At 27.5% G+C, this 23,308-nt stretch overlaps 2 protein-coding genes and 1 non-coding gene across 3 annotated transcripts in view; 2 read left to right on the plus strand and 1 right to left on the minus strand.

Annotated features, from left to right (window-relative positions):
- The window catches only part of LOC113384970 (protein AAR2 homolog), a 36,484-nt gene that overhangs the window by 8,144 nt on the left and 5,032 nt on the right, over positions 1-23,308 (plus strand). The window lies entirely within an intron of this gene.
- The window catches only part of LOC113384969, a 38,128-nt gene that overhangs the window by 6,227 nt on the left and 8,593 nt on the right, over positions 1-23,308 (minus strand). The window contains exons 3-4 of the mRNA XM_026622749.1: positions 11,570-11,604; positions 411-450 (exon numbers count right to left, since the gene is read on the minus strand). Of these exons, the coding sequence (XP_026478534.1) occupies positions 411-450; positions 11,570-11,604 (75 nt within the window). The remainder of the gene's footprint in view (positions 1-410; positions 451-11,569; positions 11,605-23,308) is intronic.
- LOC113387090 lies at positions 18,722-18,844 on the plus strand. The gene has a single exon (XR_003368059.1). It is a non-coding gene; the product is annotated as a U5 spliceosomal RNA (small nuclear RNA).

Raw genomic sequence — 23,308 nt, forward strand, 5'->3', positions numbered from 1 at the left:
ATATCATCCTACATTCTGCATTGTTGTAGGTTTGCAAATGTTATTTTAAACTAAGTACTGTTTTCATTAAAATTGTTATTGTTGAAATATTTCCACTAATTGCAAATTAATATTTATTTGAATACGTGCGCACTATTGGTTGCAAACATACGTGGAGTAATGAATGAATAGAATTCCATACGAATATATCATACATATATTGGTATGCAATTGGATGGTGAAATATGGATATTTGAAGTGGGTTACGATATTTTTATTCGTCAAAAGTATTAATTGGCGAAATTACTTGACTTTATTGATATGATTGCAACCTTTTTTATATCTAATTCAAGCACTATTTCTTTTTCATTAACCAAAAGTTCAATTTTGTTTGCTGTAGTACATTTACATATCATTTTCATAAAACATACCTTCAGCTTTGAGTTTCTCTAGTTGCAACTCAGCAGTATCCTGTAAATAAAAATAAATACGTTAGACTATAATCAATATAATTGATAAATATAATATAACTAAATAAAAAAATATTGTTTTTATAACGACTTCTTCTATCTCTTTATTAGTCCTACTTCAAGCTATCTATGATACTTTGTAAAGCGATGCCAAATCAATTTCTCAAATGGTGTGTTGAACTTGAATCTAGTTAATTACACACCAGAGTCGAATATTTCAGTCTATTTGTGTGATAGATTAATAATCAATACATTAAATTAATACGTGTTATACATTTTAATTATTAATTAGCAATGCTTCGCCTGCAGCCCACGCAGCACTGTACAATTATTGGGATTACTACCTGTTCGTTGTACAAAGTCTGATAAGCATTTATCTAGATACACAGATGCATTCGATGAATGTTATTTTCACACACGTGTGTGAATGATTGCAACTAGCAAGAATATTTTCCATTTTAAAATATCAGCAATAATATCGATAATATATCATACGTGATCTCAAATGGGAAGGGCTGTTAATGAAGCATATTAAACATTTAAAAGACTACATATAAATTTGATCTATATATGTAAGAGAAAATTGGCAAAGCTACTACGGCTTGATTATCTTAATCCCGAATAAAATAAATGAGTGCGCTATCCGAAGCCAAAAGTCAAGATGGGATGCTTATTTATACAATTCAGGAAAATTTCCAAATCACTAAGGATAAGAATAAGGATTTTTCATGTGTTCATTTGGTATTCATACGTTTTGGCCAACATCCTAACCTTTATTCAGCGGAAAATAAACATAGATTTAAATTATTATTAGGATATCAAGAAGTGTACTTTGCTAGAAGTGTATAATATATATATATATATATATATATATATATATATATATATATATATATATATTAGGGTGGTCCTTAATATGGACATTTTCGAATTTCCATGCTCCCAAGGGCTCAAATGGTTCCAAATTGATAAAAAACAATTCTCTGAAAGTTTGCTGCAAAAATATTACATATATGTATCAACGTCGACAAAACTATCATATATATTATATATATATATATATATATATATATATATATATTCTGTAAAAAATCTGAAATATTCAAAAAATAGTTTAATGTTTCCTCTTCGAACAAAATAAAATCTGTAAGTTTACTAGATAGATACGTTTTATCATCAGGCTCTTTACTGTCGAAATACAATTTTTTTTATAGAACTACAGTAATAGACAATTTGATGATATAAAGTTGAAGAGCTTATAACAAAAATAATTATACTATTTTTTTAAAACAAAACTTAATTAAAAATTAAGAAATAAAAATTATTTCTATGGTTTCGATTGGTTTCTATCTTGTTTCAAAAGCACTAATTTTCAAAAAAATTTATTAGTTTATATGAATGCTAAGGTTTCCTTGGTTTATAGTATTCAAATTAATCAAATAACTTATTAATTTCAAATTGTCTCTGTTTGAATTTATATATTATAAATATATTATTTATCGTAATATATGAATTTTAGATGGCCTCCAATCGTACAGGTATTGGAAAAATCTGCTCGATTTTTTGTTCATTTCAACTCTAATTATTCTACGAGAAGTTGAATATAAAGAATTTAAAGAATATTTTGATTGGTAATTTAAGGAATTATATTTTCTGCCTCAATAAATATTAACAAGCTTTAAATTGTATAATCCTATATAATTGTGAAAAAGGGTTATTCTTTTTATCAATTTTATAAATGTAATTTCCAACTTGTTTTGCATATTCTGAATTAATTAGTGAGCGAACAAGCGTTGTGTGCTTTCCATTAACTAATTAATTATTATCAACGTTGTAATCATTTTGCACTGAATGCGTAAATAATTTTGTAAAGCAACCCAACTGAATAGTTGGGTAGATATAATATTTACTGAGTTAAAGTTTTGTCACAAAATATTTTGCCACATTTTATTTGTAAATAAAACCCTCATTTTAATAGTAATATCATTACTTAAGTTTGAAGAAGCTTTGCATTTAGTAGAAAATATGCATCACTTGGTTAAAGATGTAAAAAAAACTATTTGAGGCAAGGTCAAGTCCAATTGTTCAGAATAATTAATAAAGGTTTTTTGTCGGTTCTATATATTAATTTGTAATTTATTGTTTTCTATACTTTTTTGTGTAGTGTTGAATTAGTTTTTGTTTGTTTTCTTTTTTTCGTTTCTAATCAGTATATGGAAGTTCTAGAAATGTAAAATCTTACAAACTTTATACACCAGAAAGTCTGTAATTTTTAACAATGAAGCCAACGTACTGCTCTTGAAGAGGGATGACATTTTCCGAAGTTCGCTTTGAAACAAAGGAATCTATCTTTCCCATTGTACTTAATTTATATAAAAGCCAACGAGAGAGCTTTTAGATTCATGCCATTTGTGAGTATTAAATTTCAAATGGCGTAGTAATCAGGTTGTGATATTCTATTATACCCTTCTTTTTCATTTTTGATAAATTTCATAATTGAAATGACAAACGCAGACCGAGTTGTATCGCGAGAAGTGGAATATTAATATCAGAAAATTTAATCACATGGACGAATCAACAGGCGTCATTTTACAGGCGACATATAATATGATATAAACACACACATAAGTTTACTAATGTACACATATATAATATATATATATATATATATATAAATAATTTTAAATTTGGATTTAAATATTTTTGTGTTTATATATGACGAGGTAGTTTATCCCTCGCTAATCCAATTTTAATATCATGTGTAATCCTTTTGGGTTCCATAAATATCATGTGCAATCCTTTGGATCATACTGGCATGTCCTGCCATATATATTACCATAATTTTAATTTAAATTAGATATTAAATACTTAAAGGTTGTAATTTTAAAATAAAGTGTTAATTAAAAAAAGAACTTTGTCTAGTTGTCATTTAGTTCCTGGTAGCAAACGTTGTAATGATATTATATTTATTATATCATAATGAGTCTGTTTCATAAGGATGTGCCATCATTGTCAATATTGGGAGTTTGTTCGTTTTTGGTAAATATTGTCATTTGGAGTTACAGTGATAAATAATAGTGCTAAAACGGCCATTTTATCATTTTTTTAAATTAAAAATTGAACAATATGCAAACATATATTGCTAAATTTAGGTCTCATATAAGCAAGTGAAAATGATCAAAATAAGACTTTAAAATCAGTCTAAACAACTATTTCAAATATGCAAGTAAAACATTTGAATTAGTTGCGAAATTTGAATGCTAAGACTATCAGATTCTCATGATGACACATCACATTTTTTAAATATTTTTTCACATTTTAGATATTAGTAGAATTTTTGATTTTTGCTTTTAATGTTTATAGATTACTAGCAAATAGAATACACTTATCTATTATATTACATTTTATATATTCATATTAATATTAGATATATTCTCCTTAAATAGGAAGGTTACATTTATTTAATAATTTCAAATGAGGTTTTGGTCGTTATATGAATTTAATTTGAGCATTCTTATATATACTGTAGATAAACATTTTTTTCTTGAATAATTACTCGCTTAAAACACAATTTGCTCGTGGGATCATTTTAAATATAAAAATAACATAAATGTACATAGACATCAGTTGGCGAAAGAATACATTCTCCTTAAATAGAAATTTTATTTATGAGAAATTATTTTATAAATTCTAAATAATGTTCATATAATTACTCTTTTTGTAATTTTTTATAATCATTTTTTATTTATTTTATTTATTAATTTTATTATTATTATTATTTGCTTTTATTTTATATTAAATCATCATACTACGGATATCATTTTAATGAAAATACTATCCTTTATTTTGTACTCGCTTTTATTTAAATTTATGTTATTGTTTATTATTGTTACTAGATGTTAAATTATTTAGCAGTTGTAACAAATATTGTAATTAAAAAAAATGGAATTAAGAGATAAGACAACTGTTACTTGACATGAAAACTATTAATGCAGTATTATACATTAAATTTATTGTATCAAATATTAAATGTTTGATATTTTTTAAATATAAATATTTGAAAACGTAATTGTAATTGTAAAGTCATTTCAATATATATTAAGTTCATGCATTAACGAATGAAATGATTCAAATGTATATACAATTTGTAATGTGTACAATGTATAATTGTAATTGTAAAGTCATTTCAATATATATTAAGTTCATGCATTAATGAATGAAATGATTTAATATATACAATTTAAAAATATCAAATTTTATTTGGATAATATGAAATGCACGGAAACTTTCAACTCTTTCTCTTTTATTTAGTGTAGATATATTTAATATTTTGATATTTATAAATTTTAAAAGGGAAATAAACTCATTTATGGCAAGCTCTTAGAAACAAGGTACAAAAGTTGAATGGATTTGTGTAAATACTAAATACTATAAATTAAATTAAGACCGATAAAATCTTAGTACATATTTTGGCTTTAGATGTTTTGTTTTACATATCCAGCAGTATATCTGAGCAACTTTGGCAAAGAGTTTAATGTCGCATGAAATTATTCGCCCGTTGAGCTTGACGAAGCTCACAGACATTCGTCGGTTAATAAGGTAAAGCTAAAAGGACGTGATAAGCCGACACAATTACAAAGAAGAAGAATACGGGTAGAAAACCTTTTTCCATGAAGGAATCTCCTTGTCAGAGTTTTATTACTAGAAATACTACTTTTCTCTCGTTATCACAAATGAGAAAGTACTGCAAACAATGGAGGAGAATGAAATACTACATGAGACGATTATGATAAGTTCATCGAGGAAGAAGATATATATGTTTTGAATTACATATATGTTGAATTGTGTACAGATATGTCGTACGTATATATATGTTATAAAATTATCATCACATACGCATACCCTTCTATAAAATGTATGAATTATAAATATAATATTCAACCCAGTTGAATTGCATATAAATATTTAATGGTATCACATTTATACGTCTGCTGACATGTGATAATAGAACCACAAGTGAGATTGTGCTTTTCTGAAGAACTTTTGGAGAACTGTTAACATTTTGAAAATGTGAAATATCCAAAACAAATGCGTAATATCAAATATACTCCAAAGTAAAATTTTAGACGTTTAGTTAATACTATTTAATGGAAATTTTATTTATGGTATTTTTTTTACTAAATATCTGCTGTGTATTTGCTCCCGTTTCTTCAGGATACATGATGAAAAAATTCGCACAAAATTATATAATGTTTCGCAAAGTAGTCTAGCATAGGCAACTTATCTTGTTGAATAATGTTGGGCGTTTGACCTTTAGGGATTTAGATGTGTATATAATGTTTGTTTCTGTTGTATTATAATTAGAATAATAATTATTTATCATCTGAAAGCGGGAGAATGATACTGGAGAGAGCTTTACGCACGCACACACACATGTATATGTACATATATATATATATATATATATATATGTGTGTGTGTAATGTTTAATGATTATGAAAATAATGTTGAAAATTATTTTCTTGATATTTTTATGTTGGCGTAATATTTTATTTCAAAACCTCATAATACCACGTTATCGTTTATTGCGGAACGATATAAAAGTTACTCATGGAACCCATTTTGCTTTAAAAGCGAAGGAATTTTCAATCAATCTAAAACCTTGTGAGTTTTCTCTTGTCAATTCATTCAATTTTGTGGTGGTTTTCTTAAAAATCAGGCTTGTATTTTATTATTTTTTGTGCGATGATATATTTTTGCCTTTCCGTTAATGTAATCTTGAAATTGTAATATCATAAAAATTTGTCTTTTACAACAATGAAAAGTTCTTCACACCATCTCATTCAGGAGGTTATTCTGTATTAATCGCGTGGGATCAAACTTTTATATATTAATATTCAAATTTATCAAAGTAGGCTTTTCAATCAAACAGGGCATCTCAGATATGCAAATTTTGTATGTTTTGTATAAAATAAAGATTCCTTCAGTGATCTCTATAGGTAAAGCACATCCAATACGAAATTATTTTTTCTCAAAATGTATATGCAATATTAATAAATTTTAATTAGTACATGCGAATTGAAATAGCATTATACTTGTTAGTAGAAAAATAAGTAAACGACAGAAATTATAACACTGTCATGCCGAAGAATTACAAATTTTGTTCTTTTTTCAATTGTGGGCCTATGTATTAAGTTACGTAGGTGTTGAAGTATATATTTCTGCTAAATACTTCTGCTTAAACTCTTTGAGAATTTTTAACTTCCCGTAGGGCAAGTTATAGTAATCGCAAAAAAAACGAAAATGAAAATTTTTATAGATCTTACGTTTTAAAGGTTTCTGAACATTTTGGCATACCTTAGAAAAAATGAATGTATGTGCGGATACAAATTTTCATCGACAATTTCGGGAACACGGATCAACCGATTTGAATATTTCAAAAAACATTCGATTCGTATTGATGAGGAGACGTGCTGATTTTTGGCGAAGGCAGGTCTAGCCGTTCCGAAGATAAGGGGCAAAAAGTGCCGAAAACGGTAACTCAGTTTTTAAGCGGACGGAGCGTCCGATTTGAATAATTCAAAAAACATTTTATTTGTATTGACTAAATGAAAAACTGTTCAAATTTTTGGGAAGGCAGGTCAAACAACTTTGAAGATATGGAGGAAAAAGTAAAAAAATGAGCCATTTGGCGACCAAAAATGATCATTAGACATATGCACTTCAAATTATCAGATGATTTATAGAGATTTTAATAATAAGTATAAATTTTGTTTGCATTCCTATGGGTTCCGTACCAATGCTTATCCATTAGACGGCGACGCGGCGCTTACGCACTTTGATATTTTGTCTCTATGCAGTTAAAGCAGTACGATTGCTTTAAAAAAAAATTCAGAATTTCCAAAATATGTCATAATAAAGAAAACTTTTTTTTTTCAAAAATGTAATTTTTTGTCAAATTCCTATAGTTTGTCAAAAATATAATTTTTTCGAAGTAAAATTTTTTCAAAAATGTTAATCGTTTTTGAAAAAATAATAATATTTGGTACGGGAAGTTGCAGCAATTTGCCTTAAGGCACGATGCCTTAATTGCCTTAAGACAGAATTCCACTTACAGCTAGTTCAAAAATTTCATTTCATATGAATATACTTAGAAATCGAATTTTACAGAATTTTTCAGCAAAATGATGATACAATGTGTACTTGCAACAGTAGAATAGTGCGTCCGACATTATTAGCTGTAGACGTAGCTGTGACGTCAATGTTTCGTCTCGCGCGTAGCGAGCTTTTAATGCGAGTCCGACATGTACCGAGCTACCGAAAGCTTTCGAGAGCACGGCATTGTTAATCAGAGCGATGAGTGCACACAATTTCGATGTCGGAGATACGTGCTCGTTTTAATGTTTACACGAACTGAATATTTTAAACAGGCAAATACGGGAAATGTTTTTATGTTGATTTGTTACAGGTAAATTTGTTAAATATGTATTCATGACTTGTAAATGGTTTTTTGGTTTTTTATTCAGATTGTCTATTATCAATCTCGTGAAATAGTAAATGTTACGTTCATTTTAATTAAACTTGCTCAAATTAAAGAAAAACCGGTCACTTGACTGATATTGAAAAAAATAAATGCATTTTTATGTTAATGATTTTATGTAAATGATTATGAACTACACTAGCTAAGCACATTATATCATTATCATATATGTAAATATTTGACTATATATGTGTGTATATATATATATATATATATATATATATTTTTTTAAGGCTGTCCCGTGAACTTTGCTGAACTTCAACTCGAATCAAGAAAGTTTAATGTCAAAGGTTTCCTATTGCCATTTTACACCTCATTTCCTCAGCTATTTTCAATATACGACATTTTGTGCCATTGCAAGGTTTGACTTGATTGAAGATGTCGAAATAAGGACATGGATATTTGTACCAAAAATATTATCTTTTTCTATAAGCATATAATATATATTATATTATGCAAATTTTAGTTATGATCGTTCTAGTTAAAATTGTTCAATTTGGTAAAGATTTGATCCAGACTCTTCGGTAATCAACTCGAGATTATCCGAAATACCTGTAGATTACTAAAAGTAGTGAATCTGATCAGAAGCAAAAAAATAATTACGAAATTAAAGAGAAGAAATTAAATAAGAAAGTAATGGATAGTTTAATTTACTCTTTACGATAACAGTAAATCAATTACACTTCGCACTATTCAACTACATTATTTGAATTATATTTATTGGGATCTAAATTTTCTCTGGTCATTTACTACTTTTCAATATGATTGATTCTCACTAATATCTATCCATATCTTTATATATTTATTACATCTAAAACTTTGTAAACACATTTCTCAAAGCTTAATTTTACACAATGATATAAAATTAATTAAATACTTATATGTTTCTGTATTTGATAATAATGTATATAGATTAAAAGGTTTCTTAATATTCTTGTTTCTATATCTTGTTAATTAAGTTCAATCGTTGATTATAGTAAGTTATGCATTCTAGAATAATGTGTACTATATAACTACATGATCTCGCCACAATTAGCAACAATATTTTTTTCATATAATCAAAATTTTAAGCATTACTAAAATTCTTGAAATTTTATGAGTTTAGAGAAAAAATAGATCGACAATTTTACATTTGCAATATATATCATAGCACTAATATTTATGGTAAAACATGTAAAGCATAAAAACTTTCTACTTTTATTCAGTGTGTTTATTTTTTGACATGTATTTAAAGGTACATATTTATTTTGATATATCTATTCATCTTTAATTATAACTTAAATATAATTTTATTATTAACTGCGTTAAAATAAGAATTCAATCTAGAATGGGATTTTTGAATACTTGTCATATATTATATAGAATACATGTGCTATATATATATATATATATATATATATATATATATATATGTATATATAATATGTTAACTAGGCATTGATTTATATAATAATTTAATATTTTATTATTTAATGTGGAAAAATATAGACAAAAGCTATATAAAAGTATCTTTTATATACCTTTAATACAATTTTGAGATTTTTCTTGAATCTTTTGATTCCGTGTAAGTAATATTAGATGTCGTTAAATATATCATCTGAATATGCTTATATATGAATATATATATATATATATTATATATATATATATATATATATATATATATATTTAGCTTAGCTAAGGTAAAAGCCAAAAGCTCGCGTATTTGGTACAATAAAATATCTTCACTTCCAATTCAATTATGAAGGAAGCGTTATCATATCATAAAGCGAGGTCGCAATATATATTGTCTTTTATTAAGCGAAATGAGAAGATTGGGTTATGGAAAAAATGTCTTATACAATACACCCGGTTTCATCACTATGGCCGGATGATTTGTAGAAAACATGGCCTAATTTCGTCCTTAAATATGAGAAGTCCATTGAACATTGACTCTTCATATATATGTCATTGTTAATTTTGTTCAATGTTAATTAGATATATTGTTCAATTCATCAAAATTAATTTCGTTAATCACGAAAAATGCATATAGTCCACAAGAAATTGGAAAATTATAATGTGCATTGCCAAACCGATTAAGTTAATTCTACGAAAAGCAAGCTTTCTGAATAGAAACTTACTAATGCGGTATTTGGACTGTGTACCCTAGATTTGAGTTCTATAAAATTTAGAAAAAAAATTTGATTGAAACGTATTTAAATACATTGTTGCAATAGAATGAAAAATATAAAATTGATGGATGAACTCAGAAGGAATCTAACGAAGAATTAAAAGCTCAAATGGACTTGGATTTATACACGCAAAGCTAAAGTTGCAAACAAAAAGTTTTAGAACTTTACTAGTTTTAGAATGTGAATAAGGAAGTAAAAATACGATCAATGATTGCTTGCACTCTTTTGTACTCTTTTTTTTAAATAATTGCTACTATCTCAAACCCAATATATGTATTATTAAAACATAAATATTTATCGGTCATTGATCGTGATTACATCGCTATTGTAATTGAGGGAAATGTTAGGGAAAATTTCATGCACCCGACCTTCATTATTGAAAACTGATTTATTGATAACGCACGTGTAAGAAGTCGAAATCAATTTGGTACCGGTGATTGGTTACACGGTTTGTTGGCTTCAATAAAACGACTTTTTCAATGTTAAAAATAAAAGCAATTTCTGAAATCATACATATTCTGTTTTATATATATATATAAAGCTACATTTTGAATTAAGAAAAATGTTATCCAGTCAAATTTAATTTCAAACAATGCCAATTGAATTAGAAGGAAATTTCTTAGGCTTCGATAATGTTAATTATTTGATTCAAAACAAGTAAATATTTTATGTAGATAACTACGGTTAAATAGGTATTAAGTTACGAGTTTTCCAATATTCATTTCACATTTTTAACGATAGTATCACCATACTATCGTGTTTGTTTCGTTTTATTACATTATATCGCATTCATAACTATATAAAGTTCAGATTATATATTCTTATATAGTGCAAAATCTTGTTGCAAAATGTATTTATTATTGTCATAAACTTATTTCAGCAGGAAAAAAACATATAATACATTGGAATTATGTTTACTTTCAAGCATCTTGAGGAAAGATCCCTAATAATCAGATCCAATTATGTGAATAATATCTTTATAAATGATAATACGCATTTCCCTAGTACATTATTTCATTTAGTATGGCTTCTGGAAAAACAATCTGCAATTGATCCTATATGGTCTAATTATCAATTAGTATGGTTAAAGTCGATTTTCTTGGTAGAAATGGTACTCCTACTTTCAAAACGTTAACAATTTCTTGTTATGCAAAATTAAATTTTAACGAGCCATTCCAGTATCATGCAATACCCAATTAAATTCAATTTTGCGGTTTAATATCACATTTCTATCTAACAATACGTATCAATGCTATAATATTCAACATAACAAAGCCATTTATCAAATATCAAAAGGTCGATCGAATGGTGTTTTATGTGAAGCATTTTTATATCACACGTTGTGAAAATATTCTATATAATGTGATTTTATATAATATAAAGGATAATATGATAGTTGTGTAACTCACCTGTTCTTGTTGTTGAATGGCGCCAAGGTCTTCATCTGAAATTGAAAAATAAATCATTGTAGTAATATTTTATTAATAATGATCTATTTCAAATTTCATTTTTTTAAATAAATATGTTTTATAAAATGCATTTATTTATATAAAATTCAAAAACGGTCAAGATAATTTGAGCTTATGTTAGTTTAAATATTTATCAAAATATGAATGTTATTGAAGTAAATTAGAGAAAGTGAGCAACCGTCTTTTGGGGTGTGGTTCCATTTACATATAATGCATTTAATGTATTTGTTTTATCAAATTGATAACATTATAAAACATCTCCAGAAAAAATCCAGTAAGTTCAAATTATTGTTAACTTTTAATGGGGCTATGTAACGTTTTATTAACAAGGAGTAAAGTTATAAATTTTTTTGTCCACATTTTTTCAAAAAGTGTTTTCCATAAATTAATCTAGTTTCTGCAAGTTATTTTTTTTTCATTATTATATCAAGTTTGAGCAAGCAATGGTATTTTTTTTTATTGTAATAAAAAATAGTAAATAGCGTAATTAATCACATACCTAATTTATACAATTATTAGTTTGCGTTAGAAAAAGAAGTGACTAATCTTAATAACTCATTCTATCTAAAGTATTTACTTAAACTACATGAAAATGATACAGTTTTGTATTTATAGTTATATAAATGTAGTTAAAAACTAGTGGTGTATGGCATCGTGCCTTAAGGCAAATTGCTGGAACTTTCCGTACCGTAACGAAATGTTCGAGGAATATTAAATGTTTTCAAATAGATTAATATAAATACTGTAACATTGTCTAATAATTATAAGAGTAATATGAACTGAATCACAAAATCAAAAATATTCATATAAAGTATATAAGTGAGCTTTAAAACTTTAGCCAGGATTAAAATTGAAATCTGAATTATTTTCGATATACAAAAAAATGATTTTTTTTCAAAAGCAATTGTTTTGTCAAAACAAGCAGAAAGTTTTTTAAATCATTCAATTCGGATGCTTATTTTTCTCAAAAACTTCCTTTTTTGTACATTTAGCTCTGTATCTTCGAAATGACTGGGCCTGCCTTTGCCAAAAAACTAGTAACCACTTCTCCCAATCATTACTAATTGCATGTTTTTTAGATCATTCAAATCAGATGCTCCGTTCTCTCAAAATCTCGATTTCTATTTTCTGCACTCTTTGCTCTTTATCTCCGTAACGGCTGGACATGCCTTTGCCAAAAACTAATCAGCACATCTCCCTATCAATAGGAATCGAATGATTTTTGAACACACAAAACACACACACACATCAATTTTTTCTGAGATATGCCAAAATGTTCAAAAACCTTCAAATGCCAATATGTTCAAAAACCTTCGAGAAATGCAAAAATTTTCATTTTCGATTTTCGGCACATTACTATAACTACACTACGGGAAGTTAATAAGGAGAGCTCCAAAATAAAACAAACATTTGTTCCTTGTGATTTTGTGATATTTATGAAATACTTGCAAATTTTAAATGACATTTTTAATTATTATTAGTTGAATAATATAATTATTATAATGAAATAGCAATCAGAAACAAAAAAATTCTATAAGCTATTGTGGTGAATTTTGAAACTCCAGTAAAAATGCTGGTGGAGGTCACCCCAGTGGGTTACTCCATTAGCAAATATTTTATATAATATATTTATATTTAATATAAAGTCTCAAATATTCGGCTTCTGCCTAATTTCATGAATTATCCAACGTGTAATCTGTCGGGATTCCTCTTTTGTCCATTTTGTATTAATTGAGTGAATATATTTTCAGTATCATTTAAGGCGAATCTAATTAGAAACGGAATCAGTTTGATCAATACGTGCCTCGAGGTCATTATATTTAGTCTGCTTCTTCGTGTAAATTTACATTCAAAATCTTTATTCCCGGTTACCATCACGATATTATTCCGCACAGTTCAGAACACAAATCAGATTATCAAATGCGTCACGTTTAATCTGTAATCGATATTGAAATGCGCGTTTTGGAGAAAACAATTGTATAAAACAACATATTTTGATCAAAAACCGTTGAGTATTTATCGCGGAATCGATTTGTTACGCTCGCAGAATTCGAATACTGGATGAGTTTGATAAACAAAGGATTTGATCAAAATTATTTCCGCCAGAACACGCACTCATATGTTTTATCAGCGATTCAGCAACGATATGCACTAGCGCTTCTTTGAAGTTTATCAGGTTATATAACTTTAGTAAACGGATCAATTTGGAAATATTTTATTTATTTTTGAAGAGGAATCATAACTTTGTATTCTATCACTCTATCATAAATATATATTTACTACAAATTGGTATTAGTGTTGCTATGTCTAGATGGCGATGCTGTATTGTATGAATGATAGTATGGGTATGGATCTATATAAGATTGGAATAGCTGATAAGAAAAATGAATGAAAAATGTATAATGGCAGGAGCAGTTATAGAGAGATATAGTAAGCTACCATGCATATAAGGAGAAAGTTATTGAATATAGAGACGAATAGAGTAATAGAGAGGGTAGTTAGAGGTAATGAAGGAGTAGTTAATAAAAAGATGAAGTGTATTAACATAGATACGTTAACATTAGTATTTTTATTTTTCTGCTTAAAAATATACTATTATTCATATTATAGTGCAATTGGATATAATTACTGCTTGATGTCGGCAGTATCACATTATAAAACTTTTATTCTGTAGTTTCCAGCCTTTGAGGCGCGCAGAGACTGTTACAAGGGGGGCGTACAACTGTTACCAAAATACTATTACCGAAAATAAATAGAAAATAATTATGCATATTTTATTTTTATTAACATTGGATATTAGTGATCATGAAATGAATGAAATTGTGAGAAAAATTAAGGAGAGCACAACTTTTTTTTTATTAGAATGAGGGGGAGTCGCGGTGTGAAAGGGGTTGGAAACTACTGCTTTATTGCTTAACCAGTTTTAAATTACTTTTATCATTTTTCTATTATATACTACAATGCTTAGCTTTCCTGTTAATATTTAGTATTTCATGGAAAATTTCTTATTTATAAATTTATAAAGCAACTAAGCAATGAATACTGAAATGTCGAGTTTATCTCCGGATCACGAAGAGCTTTAAAGGAATAATTAGAATTTCTATTTTGAATTTCACACCTTACATATTCATAATGTTTTTGTTTCCCTTATTTTATCATTTCTCTTAGGAAATATATTTTCTATTTATATCATTATCTTGAAAAAAAATTTCTTAACTAGACTTATGATATTTTATTTATGATTATAATAATAATATATTATTGATTTTTAACTTTTGTTATATATATCACTTCTTTTTTGTCAACGATTTAATAATGATTTCATGTATTCTATACTAAAACGCTTTCATTCTCCACTTTAAAAATTTTAAATTATTTTAAATGTGAATATTTTAAATTTAAAAAAAAATCAGGAAATAAAATATTTAGAAACTCTCGCAGGTTTCATAATTTAAAAACATTTGTTTCTTTTAATATTTATGAGCTACGTTATAATTTTAAATGAGATTTTTATTTTTAGATACGTCTGGATCAATATATTTAGATTTTTCTATGAATAAAGAGTTAAAATCGTTTAATGTTTTATAAGCAATATTGACTTCGTGTACTGAAATGAAAGTATAATAGATCGAAAAATCAAAATACTTGTAATTTCTATGCGTTTGGTAAACTCATGATCAACTTTTTTCAAACTTCTAAGGCTACTTTATATGATCAAATGATAAAGTGAATTGTTGTTAATTGTTTTAAAACTAATTATTTCAAATTTAAATTTATATTTAAAATAATTTATAGAAGCATTTTGAGTACTAGTCATCTTAGTATGTAAATATAATTCTAGTAATAAATTAAGTTTAATAATATCCTTTAGTCTGATAATATTATCTTAACTAAACAATATTCACAAAGTTTCACATATCGTAAATGACATAAGTTAATCATAATCTACGAAAATGCTTTTCGTAAAGGTCATTAACTGGAAGGCTGTCGGATATATTCGGGATATATTCAGTAAGAAATTTGTCATTGTGGGAGAGTTGGTAACGATTTTAGCAAACTAGATTTAAGATTATAGATAAATCAAACAAAAAAAATTATTTAAATTAATTATGAACTGAAAGCGACAATTTTGAAAATAATTATACTAAAAGGAATTTGCACTCTTCATAGTATTACTTAAATTTGGTTTCAGAAGTCCAGTTCATCTATTGTTTTGGTATCCAAATATATTAAAATATTAAGGATTTGCATTTTTTTCATTTTACTAGATTAAATCACAATCTGTATTTTTGAAGTAAAACTTCTTTAGGCGCGATATGGGTGTAAAAATTTCTTTAGGCTACACGGGTGTAAATCCGTACAAATGCAACGAAAACGCCAACGTGAAGTTGAACACTACGACGCCGTAAGCGCTGATGTCGCGAGTATCCACTCATATCGCGTCATGTCATGCGTAAGTCGAGCGCTAAACCCTATATGAACTTGCATTAATTGAATCACGTTTTTTATGTAATGTCCTCATGGAATAAGACTTTTCTTAGAGAATAAATGTGTCATGGAATATAATAAATTTATACTGAATCTCGTTGAAGACAAAATATATCTACTGCCACGGATATTTATGTAGGTTGCCATGCGACAGATCAACAATCATACATTCGTCAGCAGTTTCACAAAAATCGGTTATTGATACCGGGGGTTTGCCGTATGAAATAATTTTAGTTCTGAATAAATTTTACATAATAACAACTAATATTGATGTGAGTGGTGGCTTATGGTTGTGTAGGAAAATTAGTGTACATAGAACGTGGCGATAATGATGAACTTCTACGTTTATGGTTTGATTTCCTGGTAAGATAGGTAACAAAATTAGAAAGAAAGCTGCACACATCATATTCAAACTCTTAATATCAGTAGGACAGTTGTGCCGATTCTCAGGAGATCTTCATCTATTCCAATGAATAGAAATAAAATCATATTTGTCAAAAGAAATCATTTTCCTTTAGTGTCTGCTTGTGCACTCACAATACACCAATCACAAGGTGGTACTTTTGATAAAATTGTATATGAATACAATAAAACACATAATCAGCAGCTTCTATATGTTGCATTATCACGAGTTACCAGCATTAATGGATTGTTCATCATTTCTAAAACAACGACAAAAAATTTTATCATAGAAGAAAACGGCCAGCAGGATTAATGGACTTAAAAACTGAATTCCAAAGACTTTCAACTTGTAGATTAATAACACAAGAAGAAAAATTGAGTGAGATAATAAGTTTGAACGACATTTCATTGTTTTCCTTTAACTGCCAAAGTTTACGAGCTCATTTGCCTGATCTGCAAGATAAAGTGCTACAACGTTGTACGTTTTTGTTATTTTCGGAAACTTGGATTAATAATGAAGAACGAATTGATATTCAGAACTATTACTGCGTTACTCAAGACAACGATCAAACTCAAGAGCAGGTGGGTAGCTGTCTAATGTCTATCATTCATGTTCAGATACTGTTCATAATGCCACTCCTATGCAGTTTCTTGCGCCAACATATTACTGGATATTCCTAATGAAATTACACAAGTAGGTGATATTGCAGTTGTCCGCTGTTGAACACTCAGAATCAAACATTAATTATATTCGTCCTTTAAATTTCTCCCAATAAAAACGTATCAAATATTATTAAATTTCTTCATCAGCAGTTACTTCATTTTTCTAATGAGGGTGCAAAACTTTTAAATACTAATCACAACGAGATACCATTAATTATTCCTGGAGATTTCAATGTCAATTTTCGTTCAGAAGAATCTCAACATTAATTGATTTTTTAAATAATAAATTTAATTTAACAATGAATAATTCTCCATTTGAATCAACCACAAGATATGGCACGACTATTGATACAGTTTTCTCCAGAAATGTACATAGTTTTACAAAGCAAAATTTATGTCTCTCATTTCAGTTATCACAAACCTATTATATCATATATGAAATATGATAGCAATTAATCTATCGCTGTTGTTTTAAACTGTGTTATTGATGTTATGTGATTATTAATAAATGATTTTTAAAATTCAAATATGTTTTTTTTATTTTTATCTTAATTGCCTACTCATACAATATTAAAAGTTTTACTTCAATCGCGTGTGATCCTTACGCGCACTCTTTTTTTTAAGAACAAAACGTTTAGTAATTATTCTGACTTATAAGTAAGAAGATAAGAACAAAAAACATAAAGATTATCCAATTCTAAGCTTTTTGTTTTGTTAAATGGTTTTTGATATAACATAAAAATATCTTTTATAGAATTATTCGTATCTATTTTCAGTTCAAACAAAATTTTGGTTTTCACATAAATTAAAATTTTAATGATTTGAATATAAACATACCTAGTCCCCCTATCTCAAACAACTTGATAACATAACGCGAAAAAAATTTGCGAAGCTTTTGACCCCAATAACAAGGCCTTTTTTAACACTTTTTTTTAAAATAGCTGCCATTTTTTCCTTCTTGCTTTATTTCTTTCATTTTGGTAGGGGAACTGGATTCAAACTTCTTCTTCTACGTAGTTTCTTTTTTTTTTTGTTTCGGGCGATGCGCAACGGATTTATCTGTGGCACCGCAAAAGAGATCGATTTTGCAAGGCCGACTTTGGCGCCTCCTGGTTTAAAAATGACGGCGAAAAAAAAGAGGATAATTTCGTAATATTCTATGATTTTGTAATTTTTGTTTATAATAAAAAACCGCTTGTCTCAATGATAAATACATTTTATGTAAAAAAAAACGAATAACCCCCTTAAAATACGAATCGTATTAAATCCATTTCCTTTTTGTTTTTCTTTTCAAATGTCAGATTTCAACATAAGTTCATATAAACATACGCAAGCACCCATTGTACATTCATTTTTAAGGTGGTTAGTTTTTGAGAAATTTTCTTAATTCTTCTGACGCTTGTATTAACTATGAAAATTTTTTTTCTTCGCGAAATGATTCAACAGATAGCGCTAGCTTGCTCGGTATTCTGGGCAGCGCAACACACGCCGCACTGTTACACCTAGGTGAGGATAAAATAAAACTGATTTGTCGGCTCGGCACTCTGGTTTCCCTTCAGAGCGAATAAATCTTTCGCCTTTTACTAAAGATTTCCGTGGAGGGGAGCACTCAAATGAGTATATAACTCAATTTTTTGTGTGCCCGGCGATTTAATTCGCTGGGCCAATAAACTATATCATTAATTAAGGATTCTTTGTCTTAGTGATACGCGGTGATATTTAAACTAAACCCTTCTCCCCAACCCTACATCACGTGTATTTTTAGTACCTAGAAAAAATAACAGATTTTTTTTTGTTAAATTTTGGGGTTTGTTCTTACTAGATTCACCACTTTCTCACACGATATTTCGTAACTTTTTCTGACTTCTTTATATTTTCCAAAAATGTTAACTAGCCCTTTCACTACAATAACACAGTCGAAATGTTAAAGGACTATAATATCATACTGCCGCAACGCGATTACACAGCGGAGATTCTGATAATGTATAATACAAGGGAAAATCATATTATCGACATGCTCCGAAAGCTCAAGGAACATTTAAGTACCCTATTAGAATTCGAGGATTTGAGCAAAGAGGAAAAGTTAGCGATGATAAGGAAATAATATTTCTATAATTATTTTTTTAATCAAATATCAAGTGTAATTTGAATTAAATAAAATTCATATAAACCCTAAATAAAACTGAATCATATAAATTCTTTCTTAAATAAAGAATTCGATTTGCATCGTTTGGTACATTTATTATACAGTTGTGAAATTTCATTGAATTCTGGAATATAACGAAATCTATCAAAGCTTTTTTAATCAGCCGCGGTATATATAAAGTATGCATAGAACAATTTTAAAGTAATTGTATATGACTTCATTTTATGTCTTGATTTGATGTTGAATAAAACTAGACTAAGAGATATTTAAATAAAATTAGACTAGTAAAAAATAATTGAATAGATATTTGATACTCGTAGTTGAATTTTGTTGGTCGATACAAAAAATCCGAAGAGAGTCTTATTATTACCAGTCACTAAATTTTCGTTTCAATTAATAGAGAATACAAATTTAGCGCGTTGAATGTAAATATCATTCATCATCTAAAATTGCATTTAATTTCGAAAAAGAATTGAATGGTAGCCAGCAGGTAATCTATTTATATTTACTGCATTCGAAATATACATTATACTCGTACATACATCCATAACCGTCTAAAGTTGAAAAAATTAGTACGTCTAATCAATAATGAACTTTAGTTAATGTATATGTTATTTTTTAATAATTATAACTAATGGTAATCATTTTAACTGTCAATAAACTACTAAATTTTAATTTAAAATTTTTAATTGAATTATTATTATCAATTAATTCTATGAGTTTAACATAAAAAAGTATTGATTTCTATCTTGATATTTACCCAAATTACAGAAAATGAATATTCTGTAACAGACAGAAAATGAATATTCTGTTTGGCTATAAAATATATATACTAAATCATACACAGTAGTTGTTTTTTTAGAGTATGAAATATTTATATAAACCATGCACCGGGATAGTTTCCCACAAAAATAATTTTTATTTATAAATATTTGTATTTTAAATATTTTGTAACAGACAGAAAATGAATACTTAATGAATAAATGAAGTTTTACTATTTTTTAAAATAATTTCAGAATTTTAAAATAAATCAAAATATTTTTATTTTAATATTAATAAATCTTAGAGTTACCATTATTGGATTTTATATATTGAAGCTTATTCAATTTTTCAGAGAAAAATTCCAACATATAACGCTGCAAAATTAAATGAAAAAAAAACACAATTGTTTAAATCATTGTAATAAAATTGACTAATTGAGCTTCTGATATCATATTATCTGTTAATTAAATATGTATACATAGGTGTTCCATAACGGTAAAACGCACAGCCCCGCTCTGGACAACCTGATATCGTGCAGCAGCAATGTCCATTTTCACTTGAATATGTTTCCAATCGAAAATAGCCCATTTAGGGCACTGCGGTGTTAATTGGCATTGGAAAATTTTTCATACTAAGCATTTCTGTATTGAGTTGGAGCTTAACTTAGCTCATGGACCTGTCTTTGGGCAGTACTACCCATTACTATTATTATATGTATACATATATATAATATTATATTTTATAAAAAATTCGAATCTCTCAATACATGATTTTGCTTAATGAGTATGTATTTTCAATCTAATTTTATGGAAAAGTTAGTGTATTTTAACTTGAACTACTCGTAAGTAGCAACAAGAGAACGAAGCATTTTTGAGATCCTACAAAGTTTTCGTGAGTATGAACTAAAATAACTCATTGCCTGCTGACGTTAACGTTCTACTTTTACTTTAACTTATGAATAAATTATATTCGTATTAATTCTCAAGTTATAACATTTTCCATCTTGATAAAACGCTGCAGTCGACACATGTGACATCATAAGTCAAATGTAACGGAAACTCTCGAGAAATATTTGGTTTGACTTGACAAGTTTCTCTTGTGGGACTTTTAAAAGACTCCTAAGAAAATTGAAATGGGAAGCGTGTTTGCATATATCTTATGTAAAAGCATGCGAAATAAAATATAACTTTCTCGCCACAGAAGGACTATTTAATGGCAACTGCGTAGAAGGATGAAAATACTGTCGGTTGTATTTTACAATACATAATTTTATAATAAATTTTAAATTTAATTTTTTGTCACAATTAAATATTAATGGTTGACTATATACATTATTATTGATATAATTAAAAGTTATTTATACTGACAATACTTCTATTATTTGTGTTGAATTCAAAATATTCATATCAATTTCAAAAAAAAAAAAACTTAAATATTACGTTTCTTATAATTTTTATAAAGTTAAGAATCAACCGGCTTGTTCCAATTAAAGCAATTTAGAATTTATGTTAAAAATTCTAGTTACTTAAAATTCCTAGTTTACTTTAAAATCTGATAGAACTTATGGTAAAAGAATTATGCAGTTAGCTATTAACCAAAATTTATAAAGTTCACTGGGAATTAGTTTGCTTATCTAGCAGTATTTGTTTGGTAAACTAAATGTAATATTAAAATATAAACTATTGATAATGGTAAATAAAAAAGTTTAATATTGCACTTGCTTTTGCTTTAAAATATATTATGCAATACTATTCTATTTTTCTCATCTCAGTTTTTTTTAGTATATTTTGTAGATATATTATAGAAATATTTTATCTGTCAATATCAATTCGGATTGAAAGCTGTCGGAAGACTGAATATTATTGAAAACTCAATTGAAAACATAATCGGACAGAAAAATATATTAATATTTTTATAAACTTTAACAGATTTTGAAAAACAGATGGATAAATAATTTTAATCTAATTAGAAGTTCTTTTTTAGATTTTTTTGTGTTTGGATAACTAAATATTTAAAAAAAATAAATTTTGGTTTAATTGATTGTCTTCAAGATTTCTGGTGAATGTAGGTTATGTTGTCCTTCCAATACTCCGTTTCATATATATTCACTTATATCAATTATGCACTAACAATAATCCAACTAAAATGTTAAAAATACCTAATTGTTAATAGATAAGTTTCAGAAGTACAAAATCAAAAGATTTATATATACAGAGTGTGCCAGACTGTATTATTCTGAAAAAAAAACTAGAAAAAAAAATTATCTCACATTGTTTGGAAATTATGAGCTTGTAAGTGCAACCGACAGCTTTGGGAAAATCATCACAATTTTTTGGTTACTGTGAATAACTTCCATCAATTTCATTCATTTAAACCTTGGAACCGTAACCGCGAATAATATTTCTAGGTCCACAATAAAAGTAAAACCACATTTGCCCCTAGTTTTCAAGAATTAAGACTTTTTGTTGAACTATGAGCTTTGAGCTCATAATGTCCACACAACGTAAGAATTTTTTTCTAAATTTTCAGGACAATTATGGTCAATTCTATGTTTCGGCTTGACGTCAAGATCTGCGACACCCTGTATAAATAAATCATTTGATTTCGTACTTCTGAAACTTATTGAAGTTTATTATAGGTTCTAGTGTCGAGTACGAGCCTTATCTAAAGATATATTGGGCGTAGTTCATAAATGCCCAATTTTCTACCATGGCAATACGCCGGTTAAAATTAAAATCTATTGAAACCGCGCTATAAATGAACTAATATAAAAATATGTGCGTATATCTTTTAGTACAGTGGTTTCCATTCTTTTTCACACTGCGCCCCCCATGCTGTAATAAAAAAATTGTTGCGCCCCCCTTACGTTTTGCAACAATATAATTTTATAAATACTCAAATGATATTATCAGACTACAAATTAATATAATAATATATAATATACTAACTAATAATAACTTAATATGCAAAATTATATAACAATATGCATAAAAACTAATTATTTTTTTGTTTACTTTTTAATATCATTTCATAAATTTTGGGTTATTTTGAAAATAGTATTCTGGAAACAGATTTACGCGCTCCCCTCTAAAGGACGCGCCCCACAGGTTGGGAACCACTGCTTTACTTCAATATTGAATGATTTTTCTTCAATAATTTTTCGCTCTACATATGAGATGTATCATCGTCGTGTCGCCTATAAAGTTTTCCTTCAATAT

Source organism: Ctenocephalides felis, unplaced genomic scaffold (genome assembly GCF_003426905.1).
Source record: "Ctenocephalides felis isolate EL2017-DRISC unplaced genomic scaffold, ASM342690v1 CF-g0.4_SCAFFOLD_03571, whole genome shotgun sequence".
NCBI lineage: Eukaryota > Metazoa > Arthropoda > Insecta > Siphonaptera > Pulicidae > Ctenocephalides > Ctenocephalides felis.